This window comes from Eleutherodactylus coqui, chromosome 7, assembly GCF_035609145.1.
Source record: "Eleutherodactylus coqui strain aEleCoq1 chromosome 7, aEleCoq1.hap1, whole genome shotgun sequence".
NCBI lineage: Eukaryota > Metazoa > Chordata > Amphibia > Anura > Eleutherodactylidae > Eleutherodactylus > Eleutherodactylus coqui.
Window position 1 is genome coordinate 90235885 of NC_089843.1, and position 23697 is coordinate 90259581.

General features: G+C 42.2%; 1 protein-coding gene across 1 annotated transcript in view; it reads right to left on the reverse strand.

The window, feature by feature from the left end:
* The window catches only part of LOC136573523 (cyclic nucleotide-binding domain-containing protein 2-like), a 118342-nt gene that overhangs the window by 90702 nt on the left and 3943 nt on the right, over nt 1-23697 (reverse strand). Inside the window, exons 5-10 of the mRNA XM_066574803.1 lie at nt 21816-21904; nt 20525-20687; nt 19398-19481; nt 18815-18862; nt 12871-12951; nt 3969-4033 (exon numbers count right to left, since the gene is read on the reverse strand). Of these exons, the coding sequence (XP_066430900.1) occupies nt 3969-4033; nt 12871-12951; nt 18815-18862; nt 19398-19481; nt 20525-20687; nt 21816-21904 (530 nt within the window). The remainder of the gene's footprint in view (nt 1-3968; nt 4034-12870; nt 12952-18814; nt 18863-19397; nt 19482-20524; nt 20688-21815; nt 21905-23697) is intronic.

Consider the following 23697-nt stretch of genomic DNA (forward strand, 5'->3'; position numbering starts at 1 on the left):
TGTAAGCCAAAGGTAATAGTAAGGTGGTGCTCCTACCATGCTCCTATTCATTGTGACAGAATTCTGCTTGCAAAAGTCTGTCCACAGAAGTCTTTGGCCTCATGTCCACGGGGAAAATCAGATCCGCTACGGATTCTCCATGTAGAATCCGTAGCGGGTCCCTCCTGCCCCGCGGACATGGGGGCTGAAAATACGAATAAATGAGAATAAACTTACCTCCGATCCGCTCCGTTTCTTCTCTTCGCTGCGGCGTGATCTTCTCTCGTCGCGGCCGGATCTTCATTCTTCGGCTCGGCGGATGTGCATGATGACGTCGGTGACGTGCCCCGCGCATGTGCCGGGCCGAAGCAAAATGATCCGGCCGCAACTGAGAGAAGATGGCGCGGCGCCGAAGAGAAGAACCGGAGTGTGTGAGTTAAATCAGATTTTTGTCTCCCGCGGATCCGGACGGCTTCCATAGGCTTCAATAGAAGCCCGCGGGAGCCGTCCCCGCGGGAGACCCGCATGAAAATGGAGCATGGTCCAGATTTTTTCATGCTCCATTTTTTTTTAAATCACTTTTATTGACGATCCGCGGGTATTTATCTACCCCGCGGGTGGTCAATGCATCCCTATGGGATGCGGATCCGCGCGCGGGAGAAGAGTTAAAATCCGCTGCGGATTTTAATTCTTATTTTCCCCGTGGACATGAGGCCTTTGGCTGTGACACTTTTTATTAGATATGAGTTTGTGGGGTCACTTACGTGCAGGAATAGATAAGAAATGAAGAACATGTTGCAATAAATAATAACAGTCCTTACTTAGCAGATGAATAAACAGTACAACCACTTTAACTGGAGTCATGGTACATACACTTGGCACACAGTTCAGAACATTGTAACACAGTTTTAAATACTTTGGCAATATAGTTCATAAAACGTGGTAACACAGACTCTGGAATCCAGGTTAAAACTGTATCGGCTTACTGGTCTTTAGAGAATCAAGCACAGTCTCTTTACTATTCAGCAAATCTCTTCATACTATCCTAGTCTCTTTGTATATCAATGTTAGCCGCAGTACTTGCAACACACTTTCAGCTTCACTGCCCATGTGGAATACAACACCATTCATTTAATTCAGAGTTGGGCATGCTGATTACAGTGATATGTCTGCTGCATGCTTCTGTGCAGTAGTTTGGGAGAAATGTACATTTTATCAGTAGCAGTACATAAAGGACTACAGGAAGTAGTCCTTCATATTCATGAGCTGCAGGCAAGCCCCAGGCAACTCAACCTCCAGCCAATGATTGTTTTTGTCTGCCTATTACTGACTATTGACAGCTGTCAATCAGTGGCTGGAGGGTGGGGTGGGCGTGACTAGCCAGCAGCTCATGAATATCAGTTCTCTGCATCTGGTTGCTACTAATAAAATGCAACTTTCTCCCAAACTTCTCCACAGATGCATAGAGCAGACATATCACTGTAATCAGTGTGCCTGACCATGAATATAAGGGATGGTGTTGACTATCACATGGAATGTCACAATGTCAATCCGAGCCCATGTGACCAGATTGCTAGCACATGAGCCCTGCTGTTCGGCATCAGGCGTCAACATGAACACATCATCAGCTGTTTTTCAGTTTGATTGCATGGTGGGGAGGTTGTTCACCCAGTTGGTGATCAACCATTATCGCAGTATATTTATTCCAGTGCCTCCTCTCAGAGGGCACCGGTTATTCTTCTGCATGGTGGAGTTCTGGTTCTGTCCATGTCCTCACTGTGTCATCAAACTTTCTGATAAGTCCCTGGTGTTTTACTTATTTGATTGGTTTAGTAACATCTACTTCCTAGTACTGGTGTGTCAATTGTAATTTACATCTGTCAATGTAATCACCTAGGGATATTCTAAATTGCCCCCAGGTTCCAGACCTCATTAGAGTGATCGCTCTGCTTTTAGCCTGATAGAGTGAGATTTCCTTTTCCTTGCATCTTACTTCTATTATAAATAGTTTTGTTCTGCAAACTCACAACTTGTGTTTATATCCATCCTTTTAGGACAACTATTTTGTCTGATCTACATGGGTGACTGGGACCTTAGGAAACAGTGATCATTCTATCCTTAAATTTTGGATAACAAGGGAAGGAAGACCTAAGAAGACTCAGACCTCAAGGTTGGATTTCAGAAAGGCATATTTTAATGAGGATAGGAAGAATCCAATGGCTGGATGTTCTTAAGGACAGAAATGTCCAAAAATATTGCAAAATGAAATTCTCAAAGCACAATTGTTAACAATCCCTAAAAGAAGGAAGAATGAGAAGCATTTAAAGAGATATAATATATCTTGACTTTAGCAAAGCATTTGATAAAGCATCTCATACCATCCTCATTCAAAAAATGTCCAAATATGGGATTGACAAGGCTACTATTAGGTGGATTCACTCCTGGCTGAGTCAGCTACTCAAAGAGTGGTCATAAATGGTTGCACATCCAATTGGAAGAATGTATCAAGTGGGGAACCACAAGGCTCTGTCCTAGGCCCAGTGTTGGTCAACATTTTTATAAATGATCTGGAGGAGGGAATTGAGGATAAACTGATCAAATTTGCAGACGACACAAAGCTAGGAGGTTTAGCTAACACTAGAGAAGAGAGAGATGATTCAATAAGATCTAGAAAAGCTTGCACAGTGTGCAGTGACTAACAGAATTGTATTTAACAAGGAGAAATGTAAGTTCCTACATATGGGCAAGAAAAATGTACCAGATACATACAGAATGGGAGGAATTGAGCTAAGCAGCAGCACATGTAAAAAAGACATGGGTATACTAATAGATCACACACTGAACATGAGTCAAAAGTGTGATGCAGCAAAAAAGGCAAACACAATTCTGGCATTAGGAGAAGCATAGAGTCTAGATCATGTGAAGTAATTATCCCCCTCTACTTTTTCTTAGTCAGACCTCATCTGGAATACTGTGTCCAGTTCTGAGCATCCCAATTTAAAAAAGACATAGACTAAGTGGAGCAAGTTCAGAGAAGAGCTACCAAGATGGTGAGTGGTCTGCAAATCATGTCCTATTAGGAACGGTTAAAGAATCTGGCAATGTTTGGCTTGCAAAAAAGAAGTCTGAGAGGAGACTTAATAGCTGTCCACAAATATCTGAAGGGCTGTCACAGTGCAGAGGGATCAGCCCTATTATCATTTGTACAAGGAAAGACTAGAAGCAATGGGATGAAACTGAAAGAGAGGAGACACAGATTAGATATTAGAAAAAACTTTTTGACAGTGAGGGTGATAATTGAGTGGAACAGGTTGCCACAGGAGGTGGTGAGTTCTCCTTCAATGGAAGTGTTCAAAGGCTGGACAGACATCTGTCTGGGATGATTTAGTGGATGACCCTGGAGGTCCCTTCCAACTCCACCATTCTATTATTCTAGTTGAGATGTTGGTGTCCGGCTCTGACATAGCAGCTACATAAGTAAGTTGAATATAAGTATCTTTTACACACATTTCCTAACATTAGGTATAAAGCAGACAATTTCTTTAATTTTCTTCCATACGTAAGGATGTAAAGTCTAGTCTTCTCATGCCACATAGCTCAAGTCAAGTGGAAAGGTACAGAAGAGTCCATTGCATTCTCTGCTCACTTCTATTAACCAAACAGTACAATATTTGTTTTGCTATTTGGAAGAAAAGGAGATCAGGGCTGTTTCTGTAGTCTGCTGATTCTACATAGGGCAGCATATTCAGCTGACAGATTATGAAGTCATGAAAAAAACTTTCAAAAAACAAAGCTGCATATTGGAGCAGGAGGCAAATTTGTTTACCATCTCGCATTTAAAGAATTTCCAATACAAAACCAATGACAGTAAATCAAAAAATCTCTCACTTCAAAAAATGTGCAGTGCATTGTTACTAAAGATATGAGGAATAGGGTTTAACCAGAACCTTTGACCATATCTAGTTTTGCAAGAAATTAATAAATGTTACCTTAGAAAATCGCATAAGGCATAATACTCTTCTTGCACCTTTGCAGCAAGGATCTCTTTGAATGCCTGAAAGTCAAGACAGGTTTTAATTCCAGTCCATCACAATACGCCGTGCATTTTGTTCTAAGATCAATTATGGATTATTCAGTACTGTAAACTAATGAAGCTCTTTGGAACAGAGCAAACTGTTCCTGTAACATAAAAACCTCTATGGAGAATATTATTACTATTGACCAATTTATAAAGTGATTAAGCCATTCACTTAAAGTACATTGACAGTTTTGTACATTAGTGAAAACTTATTCCCCCTAAGTATTTGTAATAACAGTATACCTATGTAGGCATTTTTGGCACACTTTGTGTTTAAAATGATTGTATATTAGGGTGGTTTTCCCATCTTGTAAAATGATATCAGTAGATGTGCTATTTCTTTATGATGTACAGAGGTCCAACCTCTGGGTTGCCCACCAATTCTGGGAATGAAGTAACTAAGTCCCCTATTAGGTTTTCTTGCAAAGCAGCACCCCAGCTACCCAGTTGTGCAGGAAACAGTAGCATGCCCTCTTCACTTCCACCACCAGCACTTAGAGTTCTTTTTGTAGGGATGTATAATCTAGGAGAAGTACTAGCATACCGCTAGGGGTCGCAATGGTGACCGGGCACCTTAGCAAATATGGGTCCAACAGCCCATACTGTCTCACCGCTGCAGCTTGCGGGCCCCCTGTCAGATACAGTCTGACAGCCACAGCCCATGGGGTGGCACTCAAGGAGGGGAGGGCCGTTACCAGGAGAGCCGGCAAGGAATAACAGGCTGCAGACTCCCCAGGCGCATTCAATGACGGCTTGGTGCTGCCTCTGATTGGTCACAGCGCTCAGCCAATCAGAGGCAGTGCTTTCTGGGGGTGGGGATTTTTCAATCCCCGGCCTCCAGAAGACAGGAGATGACTGCCTAGGTCAGAGAGAAGAGCCGGATGCCTCTTCTTGGTGAGTTACTTTTTTTTTTTTTACATTTTTTACAGCTAGGGCTGATTTTCAGGAAAGGACTTATATTGCAAGCCCTTCTCTGAAAATCATCTCAGTGGTGGTGGCCTTTGTTCCACTGCTTGCAATGGGGCAGCAGCGCCAGCCCCATTGAAAGCAATAGGATAGCATTGCAGACCTCTGTCACAGCTGTGACAGGGCATTCCTTCATCCCCATGGTCCCCCCATGGTCCCCACGGGAATGAAGGAATCCCTGCCATAGCTGTCACAGCTGTGTCAGGGCAGTGCAATGTTCTCCCTATGTTGTCAATGGAGCTGGTGCTGCTGCCGCCGGCCCCGTTGAAAGCAATGGGCGATATTGCAGATTTTTCTTAGCACTGCGAGGCTGTGTGAAAACATCGCAAATGAGAATGAAACCATTGAAAATCATTGGTTTCATTATCATGCGTTTTCACTCAGTGTCGCATCGCAGAAAAATCTATCACCAGTGGGTGTGAGCCCTAAAGGCTCCCTCCATCCATGTTTTTTGGTTTTGCACTGCTTCTTTCAGTTGTGTGTGGTATCCATGCCAGTATCAGCTCTCACAGTATCAGACATCGTGTCCTTTGGTGGCCAGGTCTTCTTTTGCCACTGATCTCTCCAAGTATTATAGATTTTTCTAGCGACTCTGCTCGCATTACATGGCCACAATATGTGAGTCTAAGTCTGGTCATCTTCCCCTCCAGTGATATATCAGGTCTGTTTGTTACTCTCGATGTCCAGGGCATACGCAGCAGCTTTCGCCAGCACCACAGCTCCAATGCATCAATCCTTCTTCTACCGTATCAGCTTTTTTCGCAGTCCAGCTTTCACATCCATACATAGCTATGGGGGAAACGGTGGTTTTCACTACCCTGTGTTTAGTTGCTATGCCGATATGCCTACTTTTCCAGATTTTGTCCATGTTTAGCATTGCCCTTTGCCCCAATGCTATCCTACATTTTATCTCTGGCATAGATTCTTCAGCCTGGTCAATTTTTGAGCCAAGGAAGATGAAGTCTCACACAGATTCTATGACCTTATTGTCGATTTCGCCTTTTTTTGCAGTGGTTAAAATTTTAGTCTTCTTTAAATTCAGGTAGAGGCCCATTTTTTCACTTTCAGTTTTATTCTTCCATATCAGCTGCTTCAGAGCTGCTTCTGTTTCTGCAAGCAGAGTTGTGTCATCCACGTAACGGAGATTATTGATGTTTCTGCCACCTATTTTCACCGTGATTTCCAATTCGCCTAGATCAATTTTACGCATGATCACTTCCACCTATAGGTTAAACAAGAAGTGTGAGAGGATGCAGCCAGGGCACCTTGGCTGATCCCAAACCAATCTGTGTCCCCATACTGTGTTCTGACAGTGGCGTCCTGATTGGTATAAAGTGATTTTATTAGCTTGACTAGATGTACCGATATGCCCAGTATGGCCTGCCATAGCTTGTCATGCTCAACGCAGCCAAAGGCCTTGATGTCGTAAATGAAGCACGTGTAGATATTCTTTTGGTATTCTCAAGCTTTTTCCATGGTCCATCACAGGTTTGCAATTTGGTTGCAGGTGCCGCATCATTGCCGGAATCCTGCTTACATATCAATGAGTGCCACTTCAAGTACTGTAGTCTTTCCTATAGAATTTTGAGAAGGATCTTGCTTGCATGCGGAATGAGGGCTATTGTTCGGTAGTTGGAGTAATTCTGGGAGTTGCCTTTCTTTGGTATATGGATGAAAACAGATCTTTTCTAATCCTGTGGCCATTGTGTGGATGCCCATACTGCTTGGCACAGTGCTGTGATGGTTTTCACTGGTACTGGCAGCAATAGCTCTGACGGTGTGTTATCTATGCCTGGTGCTTTATTTTTGGCTAGTTGTTTCATTGCCATAACCACTTTTGACTCCATAATCGAGGGCTCCAAGTCCACAGGCTCCACTTCATGCAATGGTCCAGGCATGTGGTTGCAAGCATATAGTTTCTCTAAGTATTCCCTCCACCTATCCTTGATATTCTGTTGGTCATTCAGTTCCTACTCATTTTTGCCTTTCATCGTGCTGTTACGTGCCAAAAAAGGTTTTCAGAACATCTTGACCTGTGAGTCTAGTCTGCTATGAATCTGCTTCTTATCTTACATTTTAGCAGAATGTAAAATAAGTTCAATGTGTCATGTTAACATATTTTAGAATTTTTGGTGCTTTTTTAAACTTTCAACATCACGACATATAGTTAAATAAATCCCATAATCTTGCTGTATTCACACTGACCACTAAGTCTAATACTAGTCTGATACTTTCTGTTCTGTAGAGAAAACATCTCAGCAGTCATCTCATTATCATCACAGGCAGGACTGCAATAAAAGGTAACACCTATATATAGATAGTGTCACGACCGCCAGGCACACCTCGTCACAGCAGGGACGCAGAGTGACACCAAAACTCTGTTGGACAGTGAACACCACTCAAGGAACAATAAGATGAAAAAAACCTGTGCCTTACCTAACAGGGAAGTGAGGAGCCTCTGCCTACAAGCAGAGTAATTGTCCTGATAAGGACAATTATCCTGGGCCCTGACTATCCTTTGCAGGAACCCCTGGAGAGGTGCACTAACAAAGCAAAACTAAACAATAAAGGTAACAAAAAACAACACCAGTACCCTGTTTCCCCAAAATTAAGACCTAGGCTATTTTGGGGGGAAACTTGAAAATAAGCCATGCCCTTAAAATAAGCCCTAGTAACACTACATAAAAAAAGAACAAGCTCAGGCCAGGTCCCTCCTGCTGCTCATACTCATACAACACCACTTCCTGGTTTCGGGATTCATAAATCCCACCTCCAGGAAGCAATAGCTGTGATTGGTTCTTCGACTGCTGCTCAGTCAATCAATGCAGAGCTGGTTGAACCAATATGAAGACTGCGATTGGCTGTGGCTCAGCCAATTCATAAATCCCACCTCTACAATGCGATGGCTGTTGAATGGTTCCTCCACCGCTGCCCAGCTAATCAAAGCAGCGCTGGATAAACCAATCACAGCCATTGCTCGCCCAGGCAAGATGACTAACCCCATAGTCATGTACTGGCAATAGAATTAGAAATCTACAATCTGAACGCCAAGGGGATAACTGCTCCAGTGAGATGGGTACGGGGAGCGCAGGGCAGGCTAGACAGATCCTAGTGGTGGGGGGAATCAATTATAAGGGGGACATAAAGACCGGGATCGTCAAACGGTGTGTTGTCTTCCTGGCGCTCGAGTTCGACACATCGCAGATCGGATTGACATTACTGGGAGGGGCTGGTGAGGATCCAGCGGTCATGGTACACGTTGGCACCAATGAACCAATTAGAGGTCAATAGAGGGCCCTCAAAAATGATTTCAGGGACTTAGGGTCCAAGCTTAGAGCGAGGACCTCCAGGGTAGTTTTCTCAAACATACTGCCTGCACCTAAAGCCACACTAGAAAGGCAGCAGGATCTTAGGGAGGTAAACAAGTGGCTCCGGGGTTGGTGTAAGAAGGAGACGCTATCAAAATTGTGATTATTTACCCTGGAAAAAAGATGGCTATGGGGCGATCAAATAACTATGTATAAATACATTAGGGGACAATACAAGGATCTTTCCCATGATATGTTTATACCCAGGACTGCAACGGTAATAAGAGGAGATCCTCTATGTCTAGAAGAAAGCAAGTTTCCAGTAAAGGGTTCTTTACTGTAAGAGCAGTGAGACTGTGGAACTCTCTGCCTGAGGACATGGTGATGCCAAAATCCATAGAGGAGTTTAAGAGGGGACTTTCTAGAGAGGAAGGATATTACAGAATATAAATTTTAGGTGACCAGCGGGTTGTTGATCCGGGTATACAGACAGGTGGGAACTATCAGAGGTTGATCCAGGGATTAGTCTGACTGCCATTAGGGAGTCAGGAAGGAATTTTTTCCCCTAAAGGGCTAATTGGCTTCTGCCTCTTGGGGTTTTTTGCCTTCCTCTGGATCAACAAGGAGGTTGAAACAGGCTAAACTAGATGGACATTGTCTTCATACTCTGTTACTATGTTACAATCAGAAAATGAAAAGAGATTAGAAAAATAGAATGTGTTTTACTATCTGGTATTATTTAGTAAAAAAAAATATAGCAGATACTTTTTCTTTAAGCCTGTCTACATTGATGTGAGAATCCTTTTGCAATGGCACAGAAAAGACATACTGTATCCAATCTATGTGACAGGTATGCCATTGCTGAACACGCTATGACTTTAAACAGGTAAGTTATATTGAGTAGACTAGCACCCGGACTGCTGCCTTTAAAGCAGATGATATTAGAAAATGCATAAATATTTTGTTGTTGTCGGGAAACTGGCAGCAGCTACTGGTACAGTCAATATACTACTCACCACAACATTCATTATCCTTTTGTGCTAACTTCAGGAACTGATTAACAATGCATGACTTATTGTTTTTAAGTATTAACCATATTAACAAATGGCTACCTTAGGGCCCTTTTACACTGATACCCGAAAGGTCGTCCCAACGATAAAAAACTAGGAACGAGCATTGCTTAGTGAAGGGAGGCGGAGCGGGACGGAGATCATTCCAGTCCGCCCACCTCCAATCACACTAAACAGGCAGTCGTTCATAGATAAAAGAGCCGATAAGTCATTCAGTTTTCTGCATGCCTCTTCATGTATTCAGCATATCCCCGACAGTTCTGTGTGCCATATTAGAAATGTATGCTTGGTCCTGACCAGGTGTGCATTTCTGGCATAATTTATGCTAGTGTATGGCATAAATTATACATAAATCTGTCAGCCCTAGGGTGGCCATGCCTCTCCTGCCCAACCTCGCTCACTTTTTAAAAAAGTGTTGAGACCACTTTAGGAGAAAGAAAAGTTGCAAAAATTTGTGACTTTTTCTAAACCACTTAGTAAACATTCCCAATAGTATAAACCTTATACCGTTTATGCGTAACTGTACAGCTGGATATTTGTAACAGTTGCTGTCATGACCCGTGCGGACATGTTTATGTGGAAGATATAAAGCATTCGGTCACCATGCTGAGCGATGCTTGTGCCTCTTTGAATGAATGAGAGGATAGATTGTGCCCCTCAACACACGAGGTACAAAACACAAGGTGTGGCACGTGACTTGCTGTGTAACCACAGTTATGAGGAGCATAAGCAAGCATGAGTGGGCGGTGCAATGTTGGTATGGTTGGACTTAGTACCTTGCAAGAACCCTGATAACCTATGTAGAGGGGTTGGGAGTAGCTGAGTTATGTGAACTGTGAGAGAATTCCCTGGAGCCTCCAGTCTGAAAAAGTGAATGCCTGGACAGTCAGACCATAAAAGCTGTGGTAACATCAGTCAAGTTTTGCTGCAGAAACTGAGTGTTAGACACTGAGCAATGTGTCAACTGTCCACCTAGTCATGAGAGGTCTGATAAATATTAAGAGATTGTGTATAACTAAAGTGGCCTGCAATGTATCAAAGAAATTGTGCATGTATGAGACGCTTGATAGTTTGCATGTACTTGTGTTAAAGGGGTTGTCCCGCGGCAGCAAGTGGGTCTATACACTTCTGTATGGCCATAATAATGCACTTTGTAATGTACATTGTGCATTAATTATGAGCCACACAGAAGTTATAAAAAGTTTTTCACTTACCTGTTCCGTTGCTGGCGTCCCCGTCTCCATGGTTGCCGTCTAATTTTCGCCGTCTAATGGCCAAATTAGACGCGCTTGCGCAGTCCGGGTCTTCTGCTGTTCTCTATGGGGCTCCATGTAGCTCCGTGTAGCTCCGCCCCGTCACGTGCCGATTCCAGCCAATCAGGAGGCTGGAATCGGCAATGGACCGCACAGAAGAGCGCGGGGATTCAGGTAAGCGCTGTGCTGTTCTTTTTTAAAGTCCCTGCATCGGGGTTGTCTCGCGCCGAACGGGGGGGGGGGGTTGAAAAAAAAATAACCCGTTTCGGCGCGGGACAACCCCTTTAAAGACTAAGACTTGTTCTTGCAAAGGCTGAAGAACCGAAACAGTGTTGCCTACAGTAACGTCAGCATGGCTAGAGTGTTTGAATCTGTGTTGCAGTGTTCTTATAATAGCTACTCTAAGCCACAAAGTTTTAACAAAATACATATTACAAAGTGTTACAAGCGTCAAAACATTATTAAATAGCTCCCTATATAAGTGGGACCAATTTGGGTAATAGGAAGAGAAAAGGAGAATTTATTGTATTACTGGCAACTAGCAACACGCACGGTTTCTGGCCAACAATTGACAACTGAACCTAAACAGACATCTGTACCAAAAAAACCTTCACAGAAAGATGCTCATGGATCTCTGTAAAGACATGAACTAGTTAAGTATAATTGTGGGGTGGGCTCTCTTACTTTGTAAAAAGTTGCATTTTTTGGCTTTGTTTTGGAAGGTCATTTTAAAGGTTAATTTGAGGTTCTGGTTCGGACAACGCTTCCATTTTTTGTCATTTCCATTTAGAAATTTTATAAAACCGAACTAGGGCACAAATTCTGTAAGGATCAAAAATGTATCATTGGGTCTGAGTGGTTTGTAGAAGGGAAGCCGCATAAACAATGGACTTAAAAAGAAATCATTATGCACCTTTTATTCCTTGACCATAAATGCAATGATATTCTGAGTAATTGATGTGGTTTCTTCTCTGGGAAATATGCTCGGTTGGTTACAGTATTAGAGGTACAAAACTCATTTACACAAGTGTTATTTCATCATTTTAGTTATTTCACTTATAAAGTCATAAAGTCCTATTATGTTTCAGTTCATCATAAATATTATATGTATAAATTGCACTGCAGAAATATGTATTTTTTATGTTCTCCAATATTTAATTCTATTTCATATTTTATTCCAAATGGCTACCAAAAGGATAGAAGGCGAGGGATGGGCACTAGCTCCGCAGAGGGTCAGTGAGCTGTGTATCTCACATGATAAAGGGTCTTAGTTACAAAGCTGAGGGGATTGATTCCTTTTTTTATCCTCATTTACAAATATCCTTTGAGTACTGGTTGATGTTAAGGGTGCTTTTACAAGGGGTGTCACTGATGCTCAGGATTTAGAAATAATTTCCGGGTTGCATCTGGACTTGCAAATTCGAAAGCAAGTATTATCACTCCAAATGTAAGTTCAAACATTGCGTAAATTTTGCAAAATTTCTACTGTGCAATCCGCTACAGAAAATGCACAGCACAAGCTATGTGGATGGGATTTCAAGAAATACAAGTTCTAAAAATTTTAAATTTTGGCATGGACTACATGCAATAGTGAGGCTCATTATGTTCTAGCTTTCCTTGGACCCCATCAATTGTCAGGTCCCTAGGAATTGCACATGAGTAGTGTTATGCAAACTAAAACAGTTAAACCGTGTTGCAGGTCAACCCCAAGTGGGTCAACGTAGCCACACCCACTAAATTAACTTATTTTTCTCCTTCTCAAAATGTATATGCTGAATACAGGTGATTATGAAGAAGAAGAACCCACACAAACACAAGGAGAGCATACAAACTCCACATAGATATTGTCCTTTGTCAGATTTGAACCCAGGACTTAAACACTGCAAGGCACTACTGCTATCCACTGAGCCTCTGGAGGAAGAGGGAGAAGATGAAAATGAGAACTTTTATGACTCTTGGACAGTGTTACACATCAATTTTAGGAGTATTAGTGAAGTTCCGTTTTGGTTCAAACTAATTCGGACCCCACTGCACTTTTTGCCAAAATTCAGAAAATCAGCCGAACCAAACTTTTCAAAAGTTCAGTCATCACTACCCAAGAACTTAGTTACTTAGTCATAACCTTACTTGTAATCATTTGCAATGCATAGAACAGAAAATGATTGTATCTAATTAATCCCTAGTTATGTAATACTAGTTAGAAAGTTTCTGATTACCTCTTTGTCAATCACCAATAGTTCCACATCTGATTTGCACACAAATGATGTAAGTCTTTCATTGGTAGTAAGACCGATATCCTGCCGACATCAAGAAAAAAAATCAATGAACTGAATTAATCAGAAAGCTCATTAGTTACATGTTCACCTTGTACACATAAGCTGTTATAGCTCATAGGCCTTAATTATCCAATACTACCACAAGCCTAACACAAATGTGAGAACCCATTCTTCTAGCTACATCAATATCAGTCATTGAACTATGAGACACATACAAATTATTTACTGCAGAACTACATTATTTATAGCTTCAAATATGTTCATTATATGAGGAAATTCACATTTACATGAAAATACTGTATATGTGTATGAGGCCTTATACTACTTTATGGTGCATGCATATGAAGATTGTTTTCTCACAGATTCTCATGAAGTCCATGTAAAATTCAAGGAACACTAGATAAAGTATGGGCCCACAGATTCCTACATGCTGCTGTATTGAGGTGAAACAGAACCCACTTAAAACTCTGTGCATGAAGTCTACGTGTGCCTATACACTTTGGACAAATATGTGATGATGACAGAAAAAAATTGATAAAGTTAAGAGGAAGTGATAAAAATACTAATAATATTTAGTGGTATACCGCCAACTAATTCCGCAGGGCTTTCAAAGCACGGGGAACACAAACAGTACGATAATTACATGTGGTATTTAGTTATTAGGAAACAAACAGTGGGGTGGTAAGGAGGTACAGGGGCAGGAGATGTACCCGACGGGCAGAGTGAAAAGTGTGGGTAGCCACAGAGAGGGGCAGGAGGGATGTTGTTTGGGTGGAGGTTTAGAATCAGGAGACTTGGTATGTCTTTATGAAGAAGTGCGTCTTTAAGGCACATCTGAAGGTCCATGCGTTGGGGATTGTTCGGATGTTTTGGGGTAGAGAGTTCCAGATGACCTGTGATGCTCTAAGGATGTCATGGAGGCGAGCATGTGAGATTCATATTAGAGGGGCGTTTAATCTAAATGTGTTAGCGGATCAGAGTATGTGGGCTGGGTGATGTATGGACAGGAGGGAAGTGATGTACGGTGGTGCGGCGCCATTGAAAGCTTTGTGGGTGAGGGTAAGGAGTTTGAATCTAGTTCTGTAATGGATGGGCAGGCAGTGCAGCGATTGGCAGAGTGCAGAGGCATCTGAGAAAAAGCTGAAAACAACCAACATATCCAGGATTGTCTGTAAACTCACTGACAATCCATAAAAATACATGACCGAAGAAGCTTGTGCAAAATTTTTTAACTGTAAGTATCATCATTTTACAGTTCAAAGTAAATGTTGCTAACTAGAGATGAGCGAGCGTAATCGCTAAGGTACATTACTCGAGCGAGTAGTGCCTGATGCGAGTACCTGCCCGCTCGTCTCTAAAGATTCGGGTGCCGGCGGGGGAGAGCCGTGAGTTACGGCAGTGAGCATGGAGGAGCGGGGGGGGGGAGAGTGAGAGAGAGATCTCCCCCCCCTTCCTCCCCGCTCTCCACTGCCGCCTCCCGCCCCCGCCGGCACCCAAATCTTTAGAGATGAGCGGGCAGGTACTCACATAAGGCACTACTCGCTCGAGGATTTTGCCTTAGCGAGTACGCTCGCTCATCTCTATTGCTAACATGTTCATATTAGTATCTGACCCACAGACATACATTAAATTACTTATCATCATCATTTACAGTATTTTACGTTTTAAATGTGTTCAGAGAAAATTTTTGGCTAAGTTATCTACAAAAATAAAAATAGTCACACTTGAACATATTTGGTTATCTTTTTAAAGGTCATGTAGTGTGGCCTATAAAAAAACAAGTGATTGAATAAAAATTCATACTAATCATGAAAAAGCTGAAATTATGATCAACATCTATCTATTGCGCATGGAATGTAAGGTCACACAGAAAGACCCTTTTCCAAACAGAGGAATATTGTAGGAGTTACTGCTGCTGATAGCTATTTAAACCAAACAGAGCGACTATTGGAGCATGGCGACGTGTGGTTGATTTAAGTGTGTTTGACTTAAAATCGCATGACTTTAACCCCTTCCCGCTCCTGGACGTACCTGGTACGTCATGGCAGCCTGGTACTTCCCGCAACATGACGTACCTGGTACGCCCTGGAGATAGCACGGGATCACATAAGATCCCGCGCTATCCCGCAGCGGGAGCCGGCTGTCAGTCACAGCCGGCGTCCCGCTGCAACAGCGGGGGGGCATCGGAGATGCGCCCGCCGCTGTTAACCCCTTCCCTGCCGCGATCTAAGTAGATCGCGGCAGGGAAAGAGTTCACAGAGGGATCGCGATCCCTGTGTGTCTCCGTCCGGAACTCGCGATGTTATCGCGAGAGCCCGGCCTGTCACCATGGCAACAGGACGCCAGACACTGGCGTCCTGTATTGCCTGTGCCTATAATCGCTGTACAAGCGATAAGGCATGGCAGAGCAGTAGCTTTGCCATGCCTTATGACAGCGATCATAGGCACAGTGATGTAAGTCCCTCAGAGGGACTCAAATAGTATAAAAAAAAGAAAAGAAAAGTGTAAAAAAAAGAAAAATGTAAAAAAAAAATGTAAAAAACCCCTTTTTTATGCTTTTTCTAATATTAGCATAAAAAAAGGGAAAAAAAACTAAAACCCCACATATTTGGTATTGACGCGTCCGTAACGACGTGTACAAAAAGTTGAACATGCTTTTTATTTTGTACGACAAAAAGCGTAAAAAAACCCGCTAAAAAACAGAGGCAAAATGCTAATTTTTAGCATTTTGCCTCACAAAAAATGCAATAAAAGTGATCAAAAAAGCCGTACATTTCCCAAAATGGTACCAATAAAAACTACAGCTCGTCTCGCAAAAAATAAGCCCTTAAAGAGCTCCGTACATAGAAAAATAAAAAAGTTACATGACTTTGAATGCAGCTATAGAGAAAAAAAAAAGATTTCCAAAAAAAGGGGGTTTTATTGCAAAAAAGTGTAAAAACCTAAAAAAAACAGTTTTGGTATTGTTGTTACCATACCGACCCGCAGAAAAAATTTAGTGTGTCATTTATGCTGCATGATTAACGCTGTAAAAAAAAAAAAAAATCTATGGCAGAATTGATGCGTTTTCTCTCCCTGTTATCATTAAAAAAAAAAAAATAAAATTTTACGATATTGTCTATATACCCAAAAGTGGCACCGATAAAAACTACAGATCGCCACGCAAAAAACAAGCCCTTATACGGCCGCGTCCACGGAAAAATAAAAAAGTTATGGCTTTTGAAAAATGGAGATGGAAAAATACCAAAAAATCGCTTGGTCCTCAACGCCAAAATAGGCCGTGTCATTAAGGGGTTAAAGGGGTTGTCCCGCGAAAGCAAGTGGGTCTATACACTTCTGTATGGCCATATTAATGCACTTTGTAATGTACATTGTGCATTAATTATGAGCCAAACAAAAGTTATTCACTTACCTGTTCCGTTGCTAGCGTCCTCGTCTCCATGGTGCCGTCTAATTTTCAGCGTCTAATCTCCAGATTAGACGCGCTTGCGCAGTCCAGGTCTTCTGCTTTTCTCAATGGGGCCGCTCGTGCCAAAGAGCGGCTCCTGGTAGCTCCGCCCCGTCACGTGCCGATTCCAGCCAATCAGGAGGCTGGAATCGGCAATGGACCGCACAGAAGAGCTGCGGTCCACGGAGGGAGAAGATCCCGGCGGCCATCTTCAACCGGTAAGTAAGAAGTCACCGGAGCGCGGGGATTCAGGTAAGCGCTGTGCGGATTTTTTTTTAGGTCCCTGCATCGGGTTTGTCTCGCGCCGAACGGGGGGGCTGTTGAAAAAAAAAAAAAAACCATTTCGGCGCGGGACAACCCCTTTAAGATCAGGGGACTTTAGAAGGGAGTCACATAACTATTTACTGTTGTTGTCTTTGTATAAATTACTTGATTTTTATCTGCACCATCCCCATTTGGAATGTGCTCTATGATTGACAATGCCGTCCAGTGTACATCTTGTGCCTAGTATGCAGTCTTTGAACAGCAGTTCGAGGGAGCATACTGCTGTATGAAATGTGAGTGCATTGCACATTCGGAAGCCCAGATCCTGGATCTAAATGTGTGATTTGGAATACTGAGATCCATTGGCAACCTGAAAAGGGGTTTGCCACTCACTGAGCAGACACTTGCTGGGGCAGATGTGGGGTTGGATGGTAGTATGAGAATGCAGGATAATCAGGCAGCTAGCTGAGTTATAGAAGGAGGGGTAGAGGTAAGATGGCCAGGTAGGCTGGTCCTGAATTGGCACATCCCAACAGGTTTGCAAAGTTGGCAGATGAAGGGAATGCTATTACAGGTTTAGCACCGTGGCATGACATACCTTCTGTCCACCAGGGGGATGTCTGCTTCAGTAAGAAGGGGTATAGGAGAGCAGAGCAAGCTAGACAGGTCCTGGTAGTGGGGGACTCAATTATTAGGGGGATAGACACAGCAACCTGCCACAAAGCCAGGGATTTTGAACAATGTGTTGTCTTCCTGGCGCTCAAGTTTGACACATTGTGGTCTGGACTGACAGATTATTGGGAGGGGCTGGTGAAGATCCAGCAGTCATGGTGCATAGTGACACCAATAACAAAGTTAGAGGTAGGTGGAGGGTCCTCAAAAAATGATTTCAGGAAACTAGCACATAAGCTCAGGGCAAGGATAGTATTTTCTGAAATACTACCTGTACCATGTGCCACACTGAAGAGGCATAGGGAGATTAGGGAGGTAAATAGGTGGCTCAAGAGTTGGAGTAGGAAGGAGGGGTTTGGGTTCATAGAGAATTGGTCCAACTTTGCTGTTGGCTACAGGTTCTACCGTGTTGCATTACAATGGGGCAAGGGGCTGCAGCTCTGCTGGGGAAAAAGATGGCTAGAAGGTTGGAGGAGTGTTTAAACTAGGGACTGGCGGGGAAGGAAACCACATAGATAGAGGATAAAGACACTATAGACCGTGACCTGGGACTAAGTAATGTAAATAGAGGTGGAGTGCTGGCAGGGGTTAGTACAATTAGAACCGGCAGAACAGTTAATATGGATACACTTAAAATAAAAAATAACCAAAACTTCCTAAACTATTGTGGGGGGTTAATTCAGGTTTATGCCTTTAAATAGAGAATGATAAGTGTATTTCACAGAATACTTATGCGTTTATAATTTGCGTCTTCTTCTGCTAAAGGTTTAAGCTTATACGTGTAAGGGCTGACGCTTTAAAAATAGACTACAGAGACTCCATTTTGTATTTCTTCACAAACTGCTATAATACACACATATCTGTATGGATTTCAACTTTTACCTAGAAAGATGTTAGATTCCAATTATAATGACCCACCTGGAATTACTAATTGGATAACACTGGGTTTACGTCCTGTTCTGGACGCTTACTAACAAGCCCACAGGAATGTACCTCCCCACACAGAGGAGGACATACTGGTAAGAGGACAATATGTTTTTAATCAATGTATGTGCTTGTTAAATTTTAATTGTATCTGGCATAAAGCCACTTGCTTCGTAAGAACTGTATAAAGATTGAATACATTGAACATTAAACGGGCATTTCTTGGGTTGACACCTACTGTGTGGAGTCCATAGAATCCTCAAGAGTATACTCTTATAAGTAAGATTAATTCGGAAGCAGACAGCATCAGCTGAAAGGTCTGGTTTTGACCCCCCTACACTATATATTGACTAATGCTAGAAATTAGACCAATAAGGTTGATGAACTAGAAGTAATATTATCTGAGGAAAACTATGATATAGTGAGGATAATGGAAACCTAGTTGGATGAAAGCTGCAACCGGGCGGTGAACTTACAGGGTCTATCATTAAGGGCCCCTTTAAATGAGCCGATAAATCATTTAGATTCCACATCCAGTGGGAATCTAAATGGTTATCTTTCAGTGTAAATGCATACCTCGACTGAACGATGAACTTCATTCACTTCTTGTTTGTCGTTCAGTTTCTGCATACAGAAAACTGAACTTAGAATCAGCTGGTGTTAACAAGCAGTCACTCACTAATGAACAACTGCTAGTTTATTGTGAATTGAGGCAGGCAGGCTGGAATGATCCCCGGCCCGCTATGCCTCCATTCACTAGCGATGATCATTCCTGTTTAAAAGCACAGGAACAATTATAGCTGGGATGACCTGTCGGACATCTATGCCCAACAGGTCGTCCTGTGTAAAAGGGAACTATGGCAATTAGATGAGGTGCCAAACCACTATCAGGTAATTGTCATTGGGGAATTTAACTATCCGCATATAAAACTGGGAAACCGAAACTTGCAGATCTCATAAAAGGATTGAGTTTCCGTCAATAATTAAAAGATAATTACCTTTCCCAACTTGTACAGGACCCAACTAGAGGAACTGTCATTTTGGACTTAATATCAACCAATAGATCTGAGAGAATGACAGGGGTGTAGGTTGGGGACATCTGGGAAATAGTGGCCATAATATAATGGATTTTCACTTGTCTTTCAATAAGGCGTCTTACTGGGGAGATACAAAACGAAACTTTAGGAAGGCGAAGTTCAATCAGCTCAGAGATTACTTTAACCTTATTGACTGGGACAATATCCTCAGAAATAAGAGTACAGACAATAAATAGGAAATGTTCAAAAACATCTTACATACTTAGGCTACCTGCACACGGCTGGGTCGGATCCCGTGAGAACTACAGTGAGCTGAAACAAGGCAACTAGCGACTACTGAGCAATTTCTTGCTTAGTACCCTGTTGGATCCCATGTTTAAACAGGATAACTATCCTTGAGAATAACTTATTTGAGTGAGTTTTCAGCTGATAGCTGTCCAGTGTAAAGCCACCTTTAGGATATATGCACATGAACAATTTTTCCATCCGATTTTGGACCAATTTTTTGGTCTGGACATCGGATAAAAATGGAACACATTAATTTAAATGGGTATATTTGCATGGGCTTTTTTTTCTCAGATGAATAGCCCGAGCAAAAAAATTTGCAAAATGTCCTACTCTTGTCCAATTTTGAAGACTCTCAAGCACAACTTTTTAATCATCTGTGTACATATAGCCTTAGGGTGCATTCAGATGACCAAATATCGGCTGGGTTTTCACGCCCAGCCGATATACGGCGTCTCTCTCTGCAGGGGGAGTAAGCTGGAAGAGCCGGGAGCAGTGCCTGGAACTTAGCCCCGCCCCCGTTCTGCCTCCTCTTATTGCAAATAGTGCAGAAGAGCGGAGAGGGGGTGGAGAGGAGGCAGAAAGGGGGCGGGAGCTCAGAGCACTGCTCCCAGCTCTTCCAGCCTCCTCCCCCTGCTGAGAGAGACACCGTATATCGGCTGGGCGTGAAAACCCAGCCAATATACGGTCGTCTGAATGCACCCTTAGGGTGTACTCACATGTGGTAGATTAGCTTCAGAAATTTTTGCAACAGTCCGATCCATCTGAACATGGCTTGCAGAAATCCTTGTGGTTGCCGCTGCCACATGTGATATACAATTCATTTAACTCCATCAAAAGTAATAAACAAGTTAGACAACTGGTTACATAATTTAGGCTTCTCTCAGAACTTTCCCCTAGCAACTACTAGAGTTGTACATTATTAATTGTTAGGACAAAAAAACGCAAATTCCCAAATAGTTACCCCAAAAAAATCTCCTTCGTCAACTTCATATAATGTAGACGACGATGAACTTCGCTTCTTTGAACTTGATTCCTCTATTGTTGCTTCTAACTGTCCAGATAATACTATATAACACTCACACGGTACGTGTCCTTGTTTAATTACTAAGGTGTTTGATTCATATCTGTAAAAGCACAAATACCATGTAATATTATTGGTATAGCATTAACCTTTGCAATTTGCCCATCAGCCCTGCAGTTGTGAACAATGACATCAAGTAAGCTCCATAAGGTTTGGTATGACACAGGCAATTAGACTGCTGTAAGTAGAAATAAAGAAAGCTATTTTCTAGTGTATCTTGTTATTGTACAGCACCATATTACACAGGGATTCCATAATGAAAGCAGTCTTTCTAGGGCAAAATATAGCATCTTACAAGACATGGACGGATTTATTTTCCATCATACAGTATGGTTTTGCCACGGATTTAAAATGGCATCAATATAGGACCAAATACTTTAAAAAATAGAAGTGTTAATAGTTTATTTTTGTCAATTAACAAAATGCAAAGTGAATGAACAAAAATAAATTTTAAATCAAATCAATATTTCATGTGACCACCGTTTGCCTTCAGCTCGAACATGTTGTCCAAACTGCAGGCATGATGTTATAGAGCAGGAGGAATTGAACAGATTAGTATATAGTTTTATGGGGAAAGATTCAGTATAACTTGTATTTTATTCATTTATATCTCTGCACATTCTAAGCTGAACAGTCCAGTGGGCGGAGCTATCAGTGACTGACAGCTACCCCTGTATGAACATCAGTCATACACAACTGTCAATCACTGATAGCTCCGCCCACTGGACTCTTCAGCTCAATATGTGCAGAGATATAAAAGAATATAATACAAGGTATACGGAAACATTCTCCATAAACTATATATCAATCTGCTCAGCTCCTCCTGCTCTATAACATCATGCCTGCAGTTTGGAAACAGACTTCAAACAGACTCCCTTCAAGAATGCAGTGTTTTTTGTTATCTCCGCATTTTGAAAGCCAAAAGGTTTTTTTTTTACCATTGATATAGATGTATGAGGGTTTGTTTTCATGGAAGGAGTCGTAATTTTTAGTGGCACCATTTTAATGTAATGCATTGAAGAGCTTTTTGTATTGATGCCTGTAGTTTGGACAGCATGGTCAAGCTGACAGGTTCACTTTAAATAACTGAGTGTAAAAGTGGATTTCATTTTATATATTCGATTTTTCTCAATGTGTCCAGTTTGCTACTCTGTATGATTTGAATACTTACTCTTGGTAGATGAAATGCTGACAGAGTTCTAGTTGTATCTTATCATGAAGGCTCTGAAATGCTCTGTTCTTCTTTAGACAAAACTGTATCTTTAGGAAAAAGAAGTAAGTTTTCAATTTTCTGCTTTGCTCTGGATCAATGGAGGATAACTAAATTCTAAGGTTTCCCCTCCCCATTCCTTCTTTTTATTCGTGTCACCAGTTGAACTTGATAAACTTGTCTTTTTTTAACCTTACCATGTAACTATATAAGAATCCGAATAAGACACTAATCCCCCATGGACCACTTAGGGCTACTCCAGTGATTATGTAGCTATTCCCCCAGTGTATATAAGTGTTACCTTGGTTAGTTATTTCTTTCTGTCTAAACGTCTGGCCTCTTTTTCCTCAGTTGGTCATGTGATCTCAGTTCTGACCAGCTCAGATCTACTTGAGGTTATACATTGATTTTTTAGTCAAAATCTCAGTTTGTCTGATGCTATTAGATGAATCTATCACAGAAACTGCCTGGAGGGGAACATAGACACTCCTGTCACAATTACTGATGCTGATCACACAGCTCTTGTCCCACAGTTATAATAGAGGTGATCACAGCTCATTATCCTGACTGTATACTTATAGTCTGTAGGTTATTTAGGTGAATATAGAGAGTAATGATAATTAAACTGTCCCCGAGCAGGCAAAAATGGTACAGCCTCTAGCTAATGCTGCAATGATGCATCATGGTACTGATGTGAAACTAAAAGTAAAAATCTTAGCTTCAACATGCTGCCTAATAAGCATCAGACAGGTGGTTGCACTGTATGGAAGTGGTTAGAGTATACAGAGAAGACATCCAGAATGTGACAGGTAAACAGGTGAGGCGGGCAGGTATGGAAAAATGTGTTTCCCTGTAGTGGCCCTTTAACACTTGCTACAATAAAACTAAGTACTTGCTTTAAGAGGAGGGAGTCATACTGTCATTTACCTTCGACTTCTACCAAAAACAGTGCCTCTTGTATCTGTGTGCTGTGTCTGGTATTGCAGCTCAGTCCCATTTACTTAGCTGAGCTGTTGTATTTGAGACGGTGCATGAATAATGGTGGCAAATGTGTCTGGTAAAAGCCAAAACACTTCCTCCGTTCTTGCAAACAGTGAGCATTCTATTGGTCTGTCCTACACGGATGACAGATTAAACACATATCATAGCATAAGGCTCAAGATCTGCAGTTCAAGCCGCCCGTAGGGAACTATGGACAACTGCACTTGAATTCACACAGGCAGATTTGTTTTCCGGATTCTGCATGCGGAAAACAAATCACAGCATGCTCCATTTCCGTGTGGTTCCCATATGGACGGCTTCCATTGAAGTCAATGGAAACTGTCCGATCTGCGTCCCTCCGCAGCTGCCACTGCGGTCGGACCGTGGATTCTGCTGGAAAGCAGGAGTTTGAAAAAAAAGTACTGGACTACTTCTGCACACATCCACAATACCGAAAAAAGAAGACCCGGACAGGTAAGCAGGGTTCTCGGCCGCGGGCATGGTCAGATTCTACTGCGGGCTCCCGCATGCGGAATCCGACCCACTTGTGGACATGAGCCCTAAGTTTGCTATAAATCATTATTAATACAGAATACATATTTTGTGTACAGTGTTGCAAAATATATTGCCCAATATAAGTGTCAGGCTGGGTTCACACGGGACCGAAACCCCACGGAAATCTCGCGGAGCAACCGCACAGAAAAAACGTGAGATTTCCGCGGAATAAGCGCAGCTTCAAAACCCACTGCATATAGCCGCGGATTTTGGAGCGGCTTCGCCTCCTGCATTCCACTGCGGCCTATCTCCCCATGAAGAGGAGAGAGGCCGCTGTGGAATCGGAGAAAAAATTGACATGCTGCGT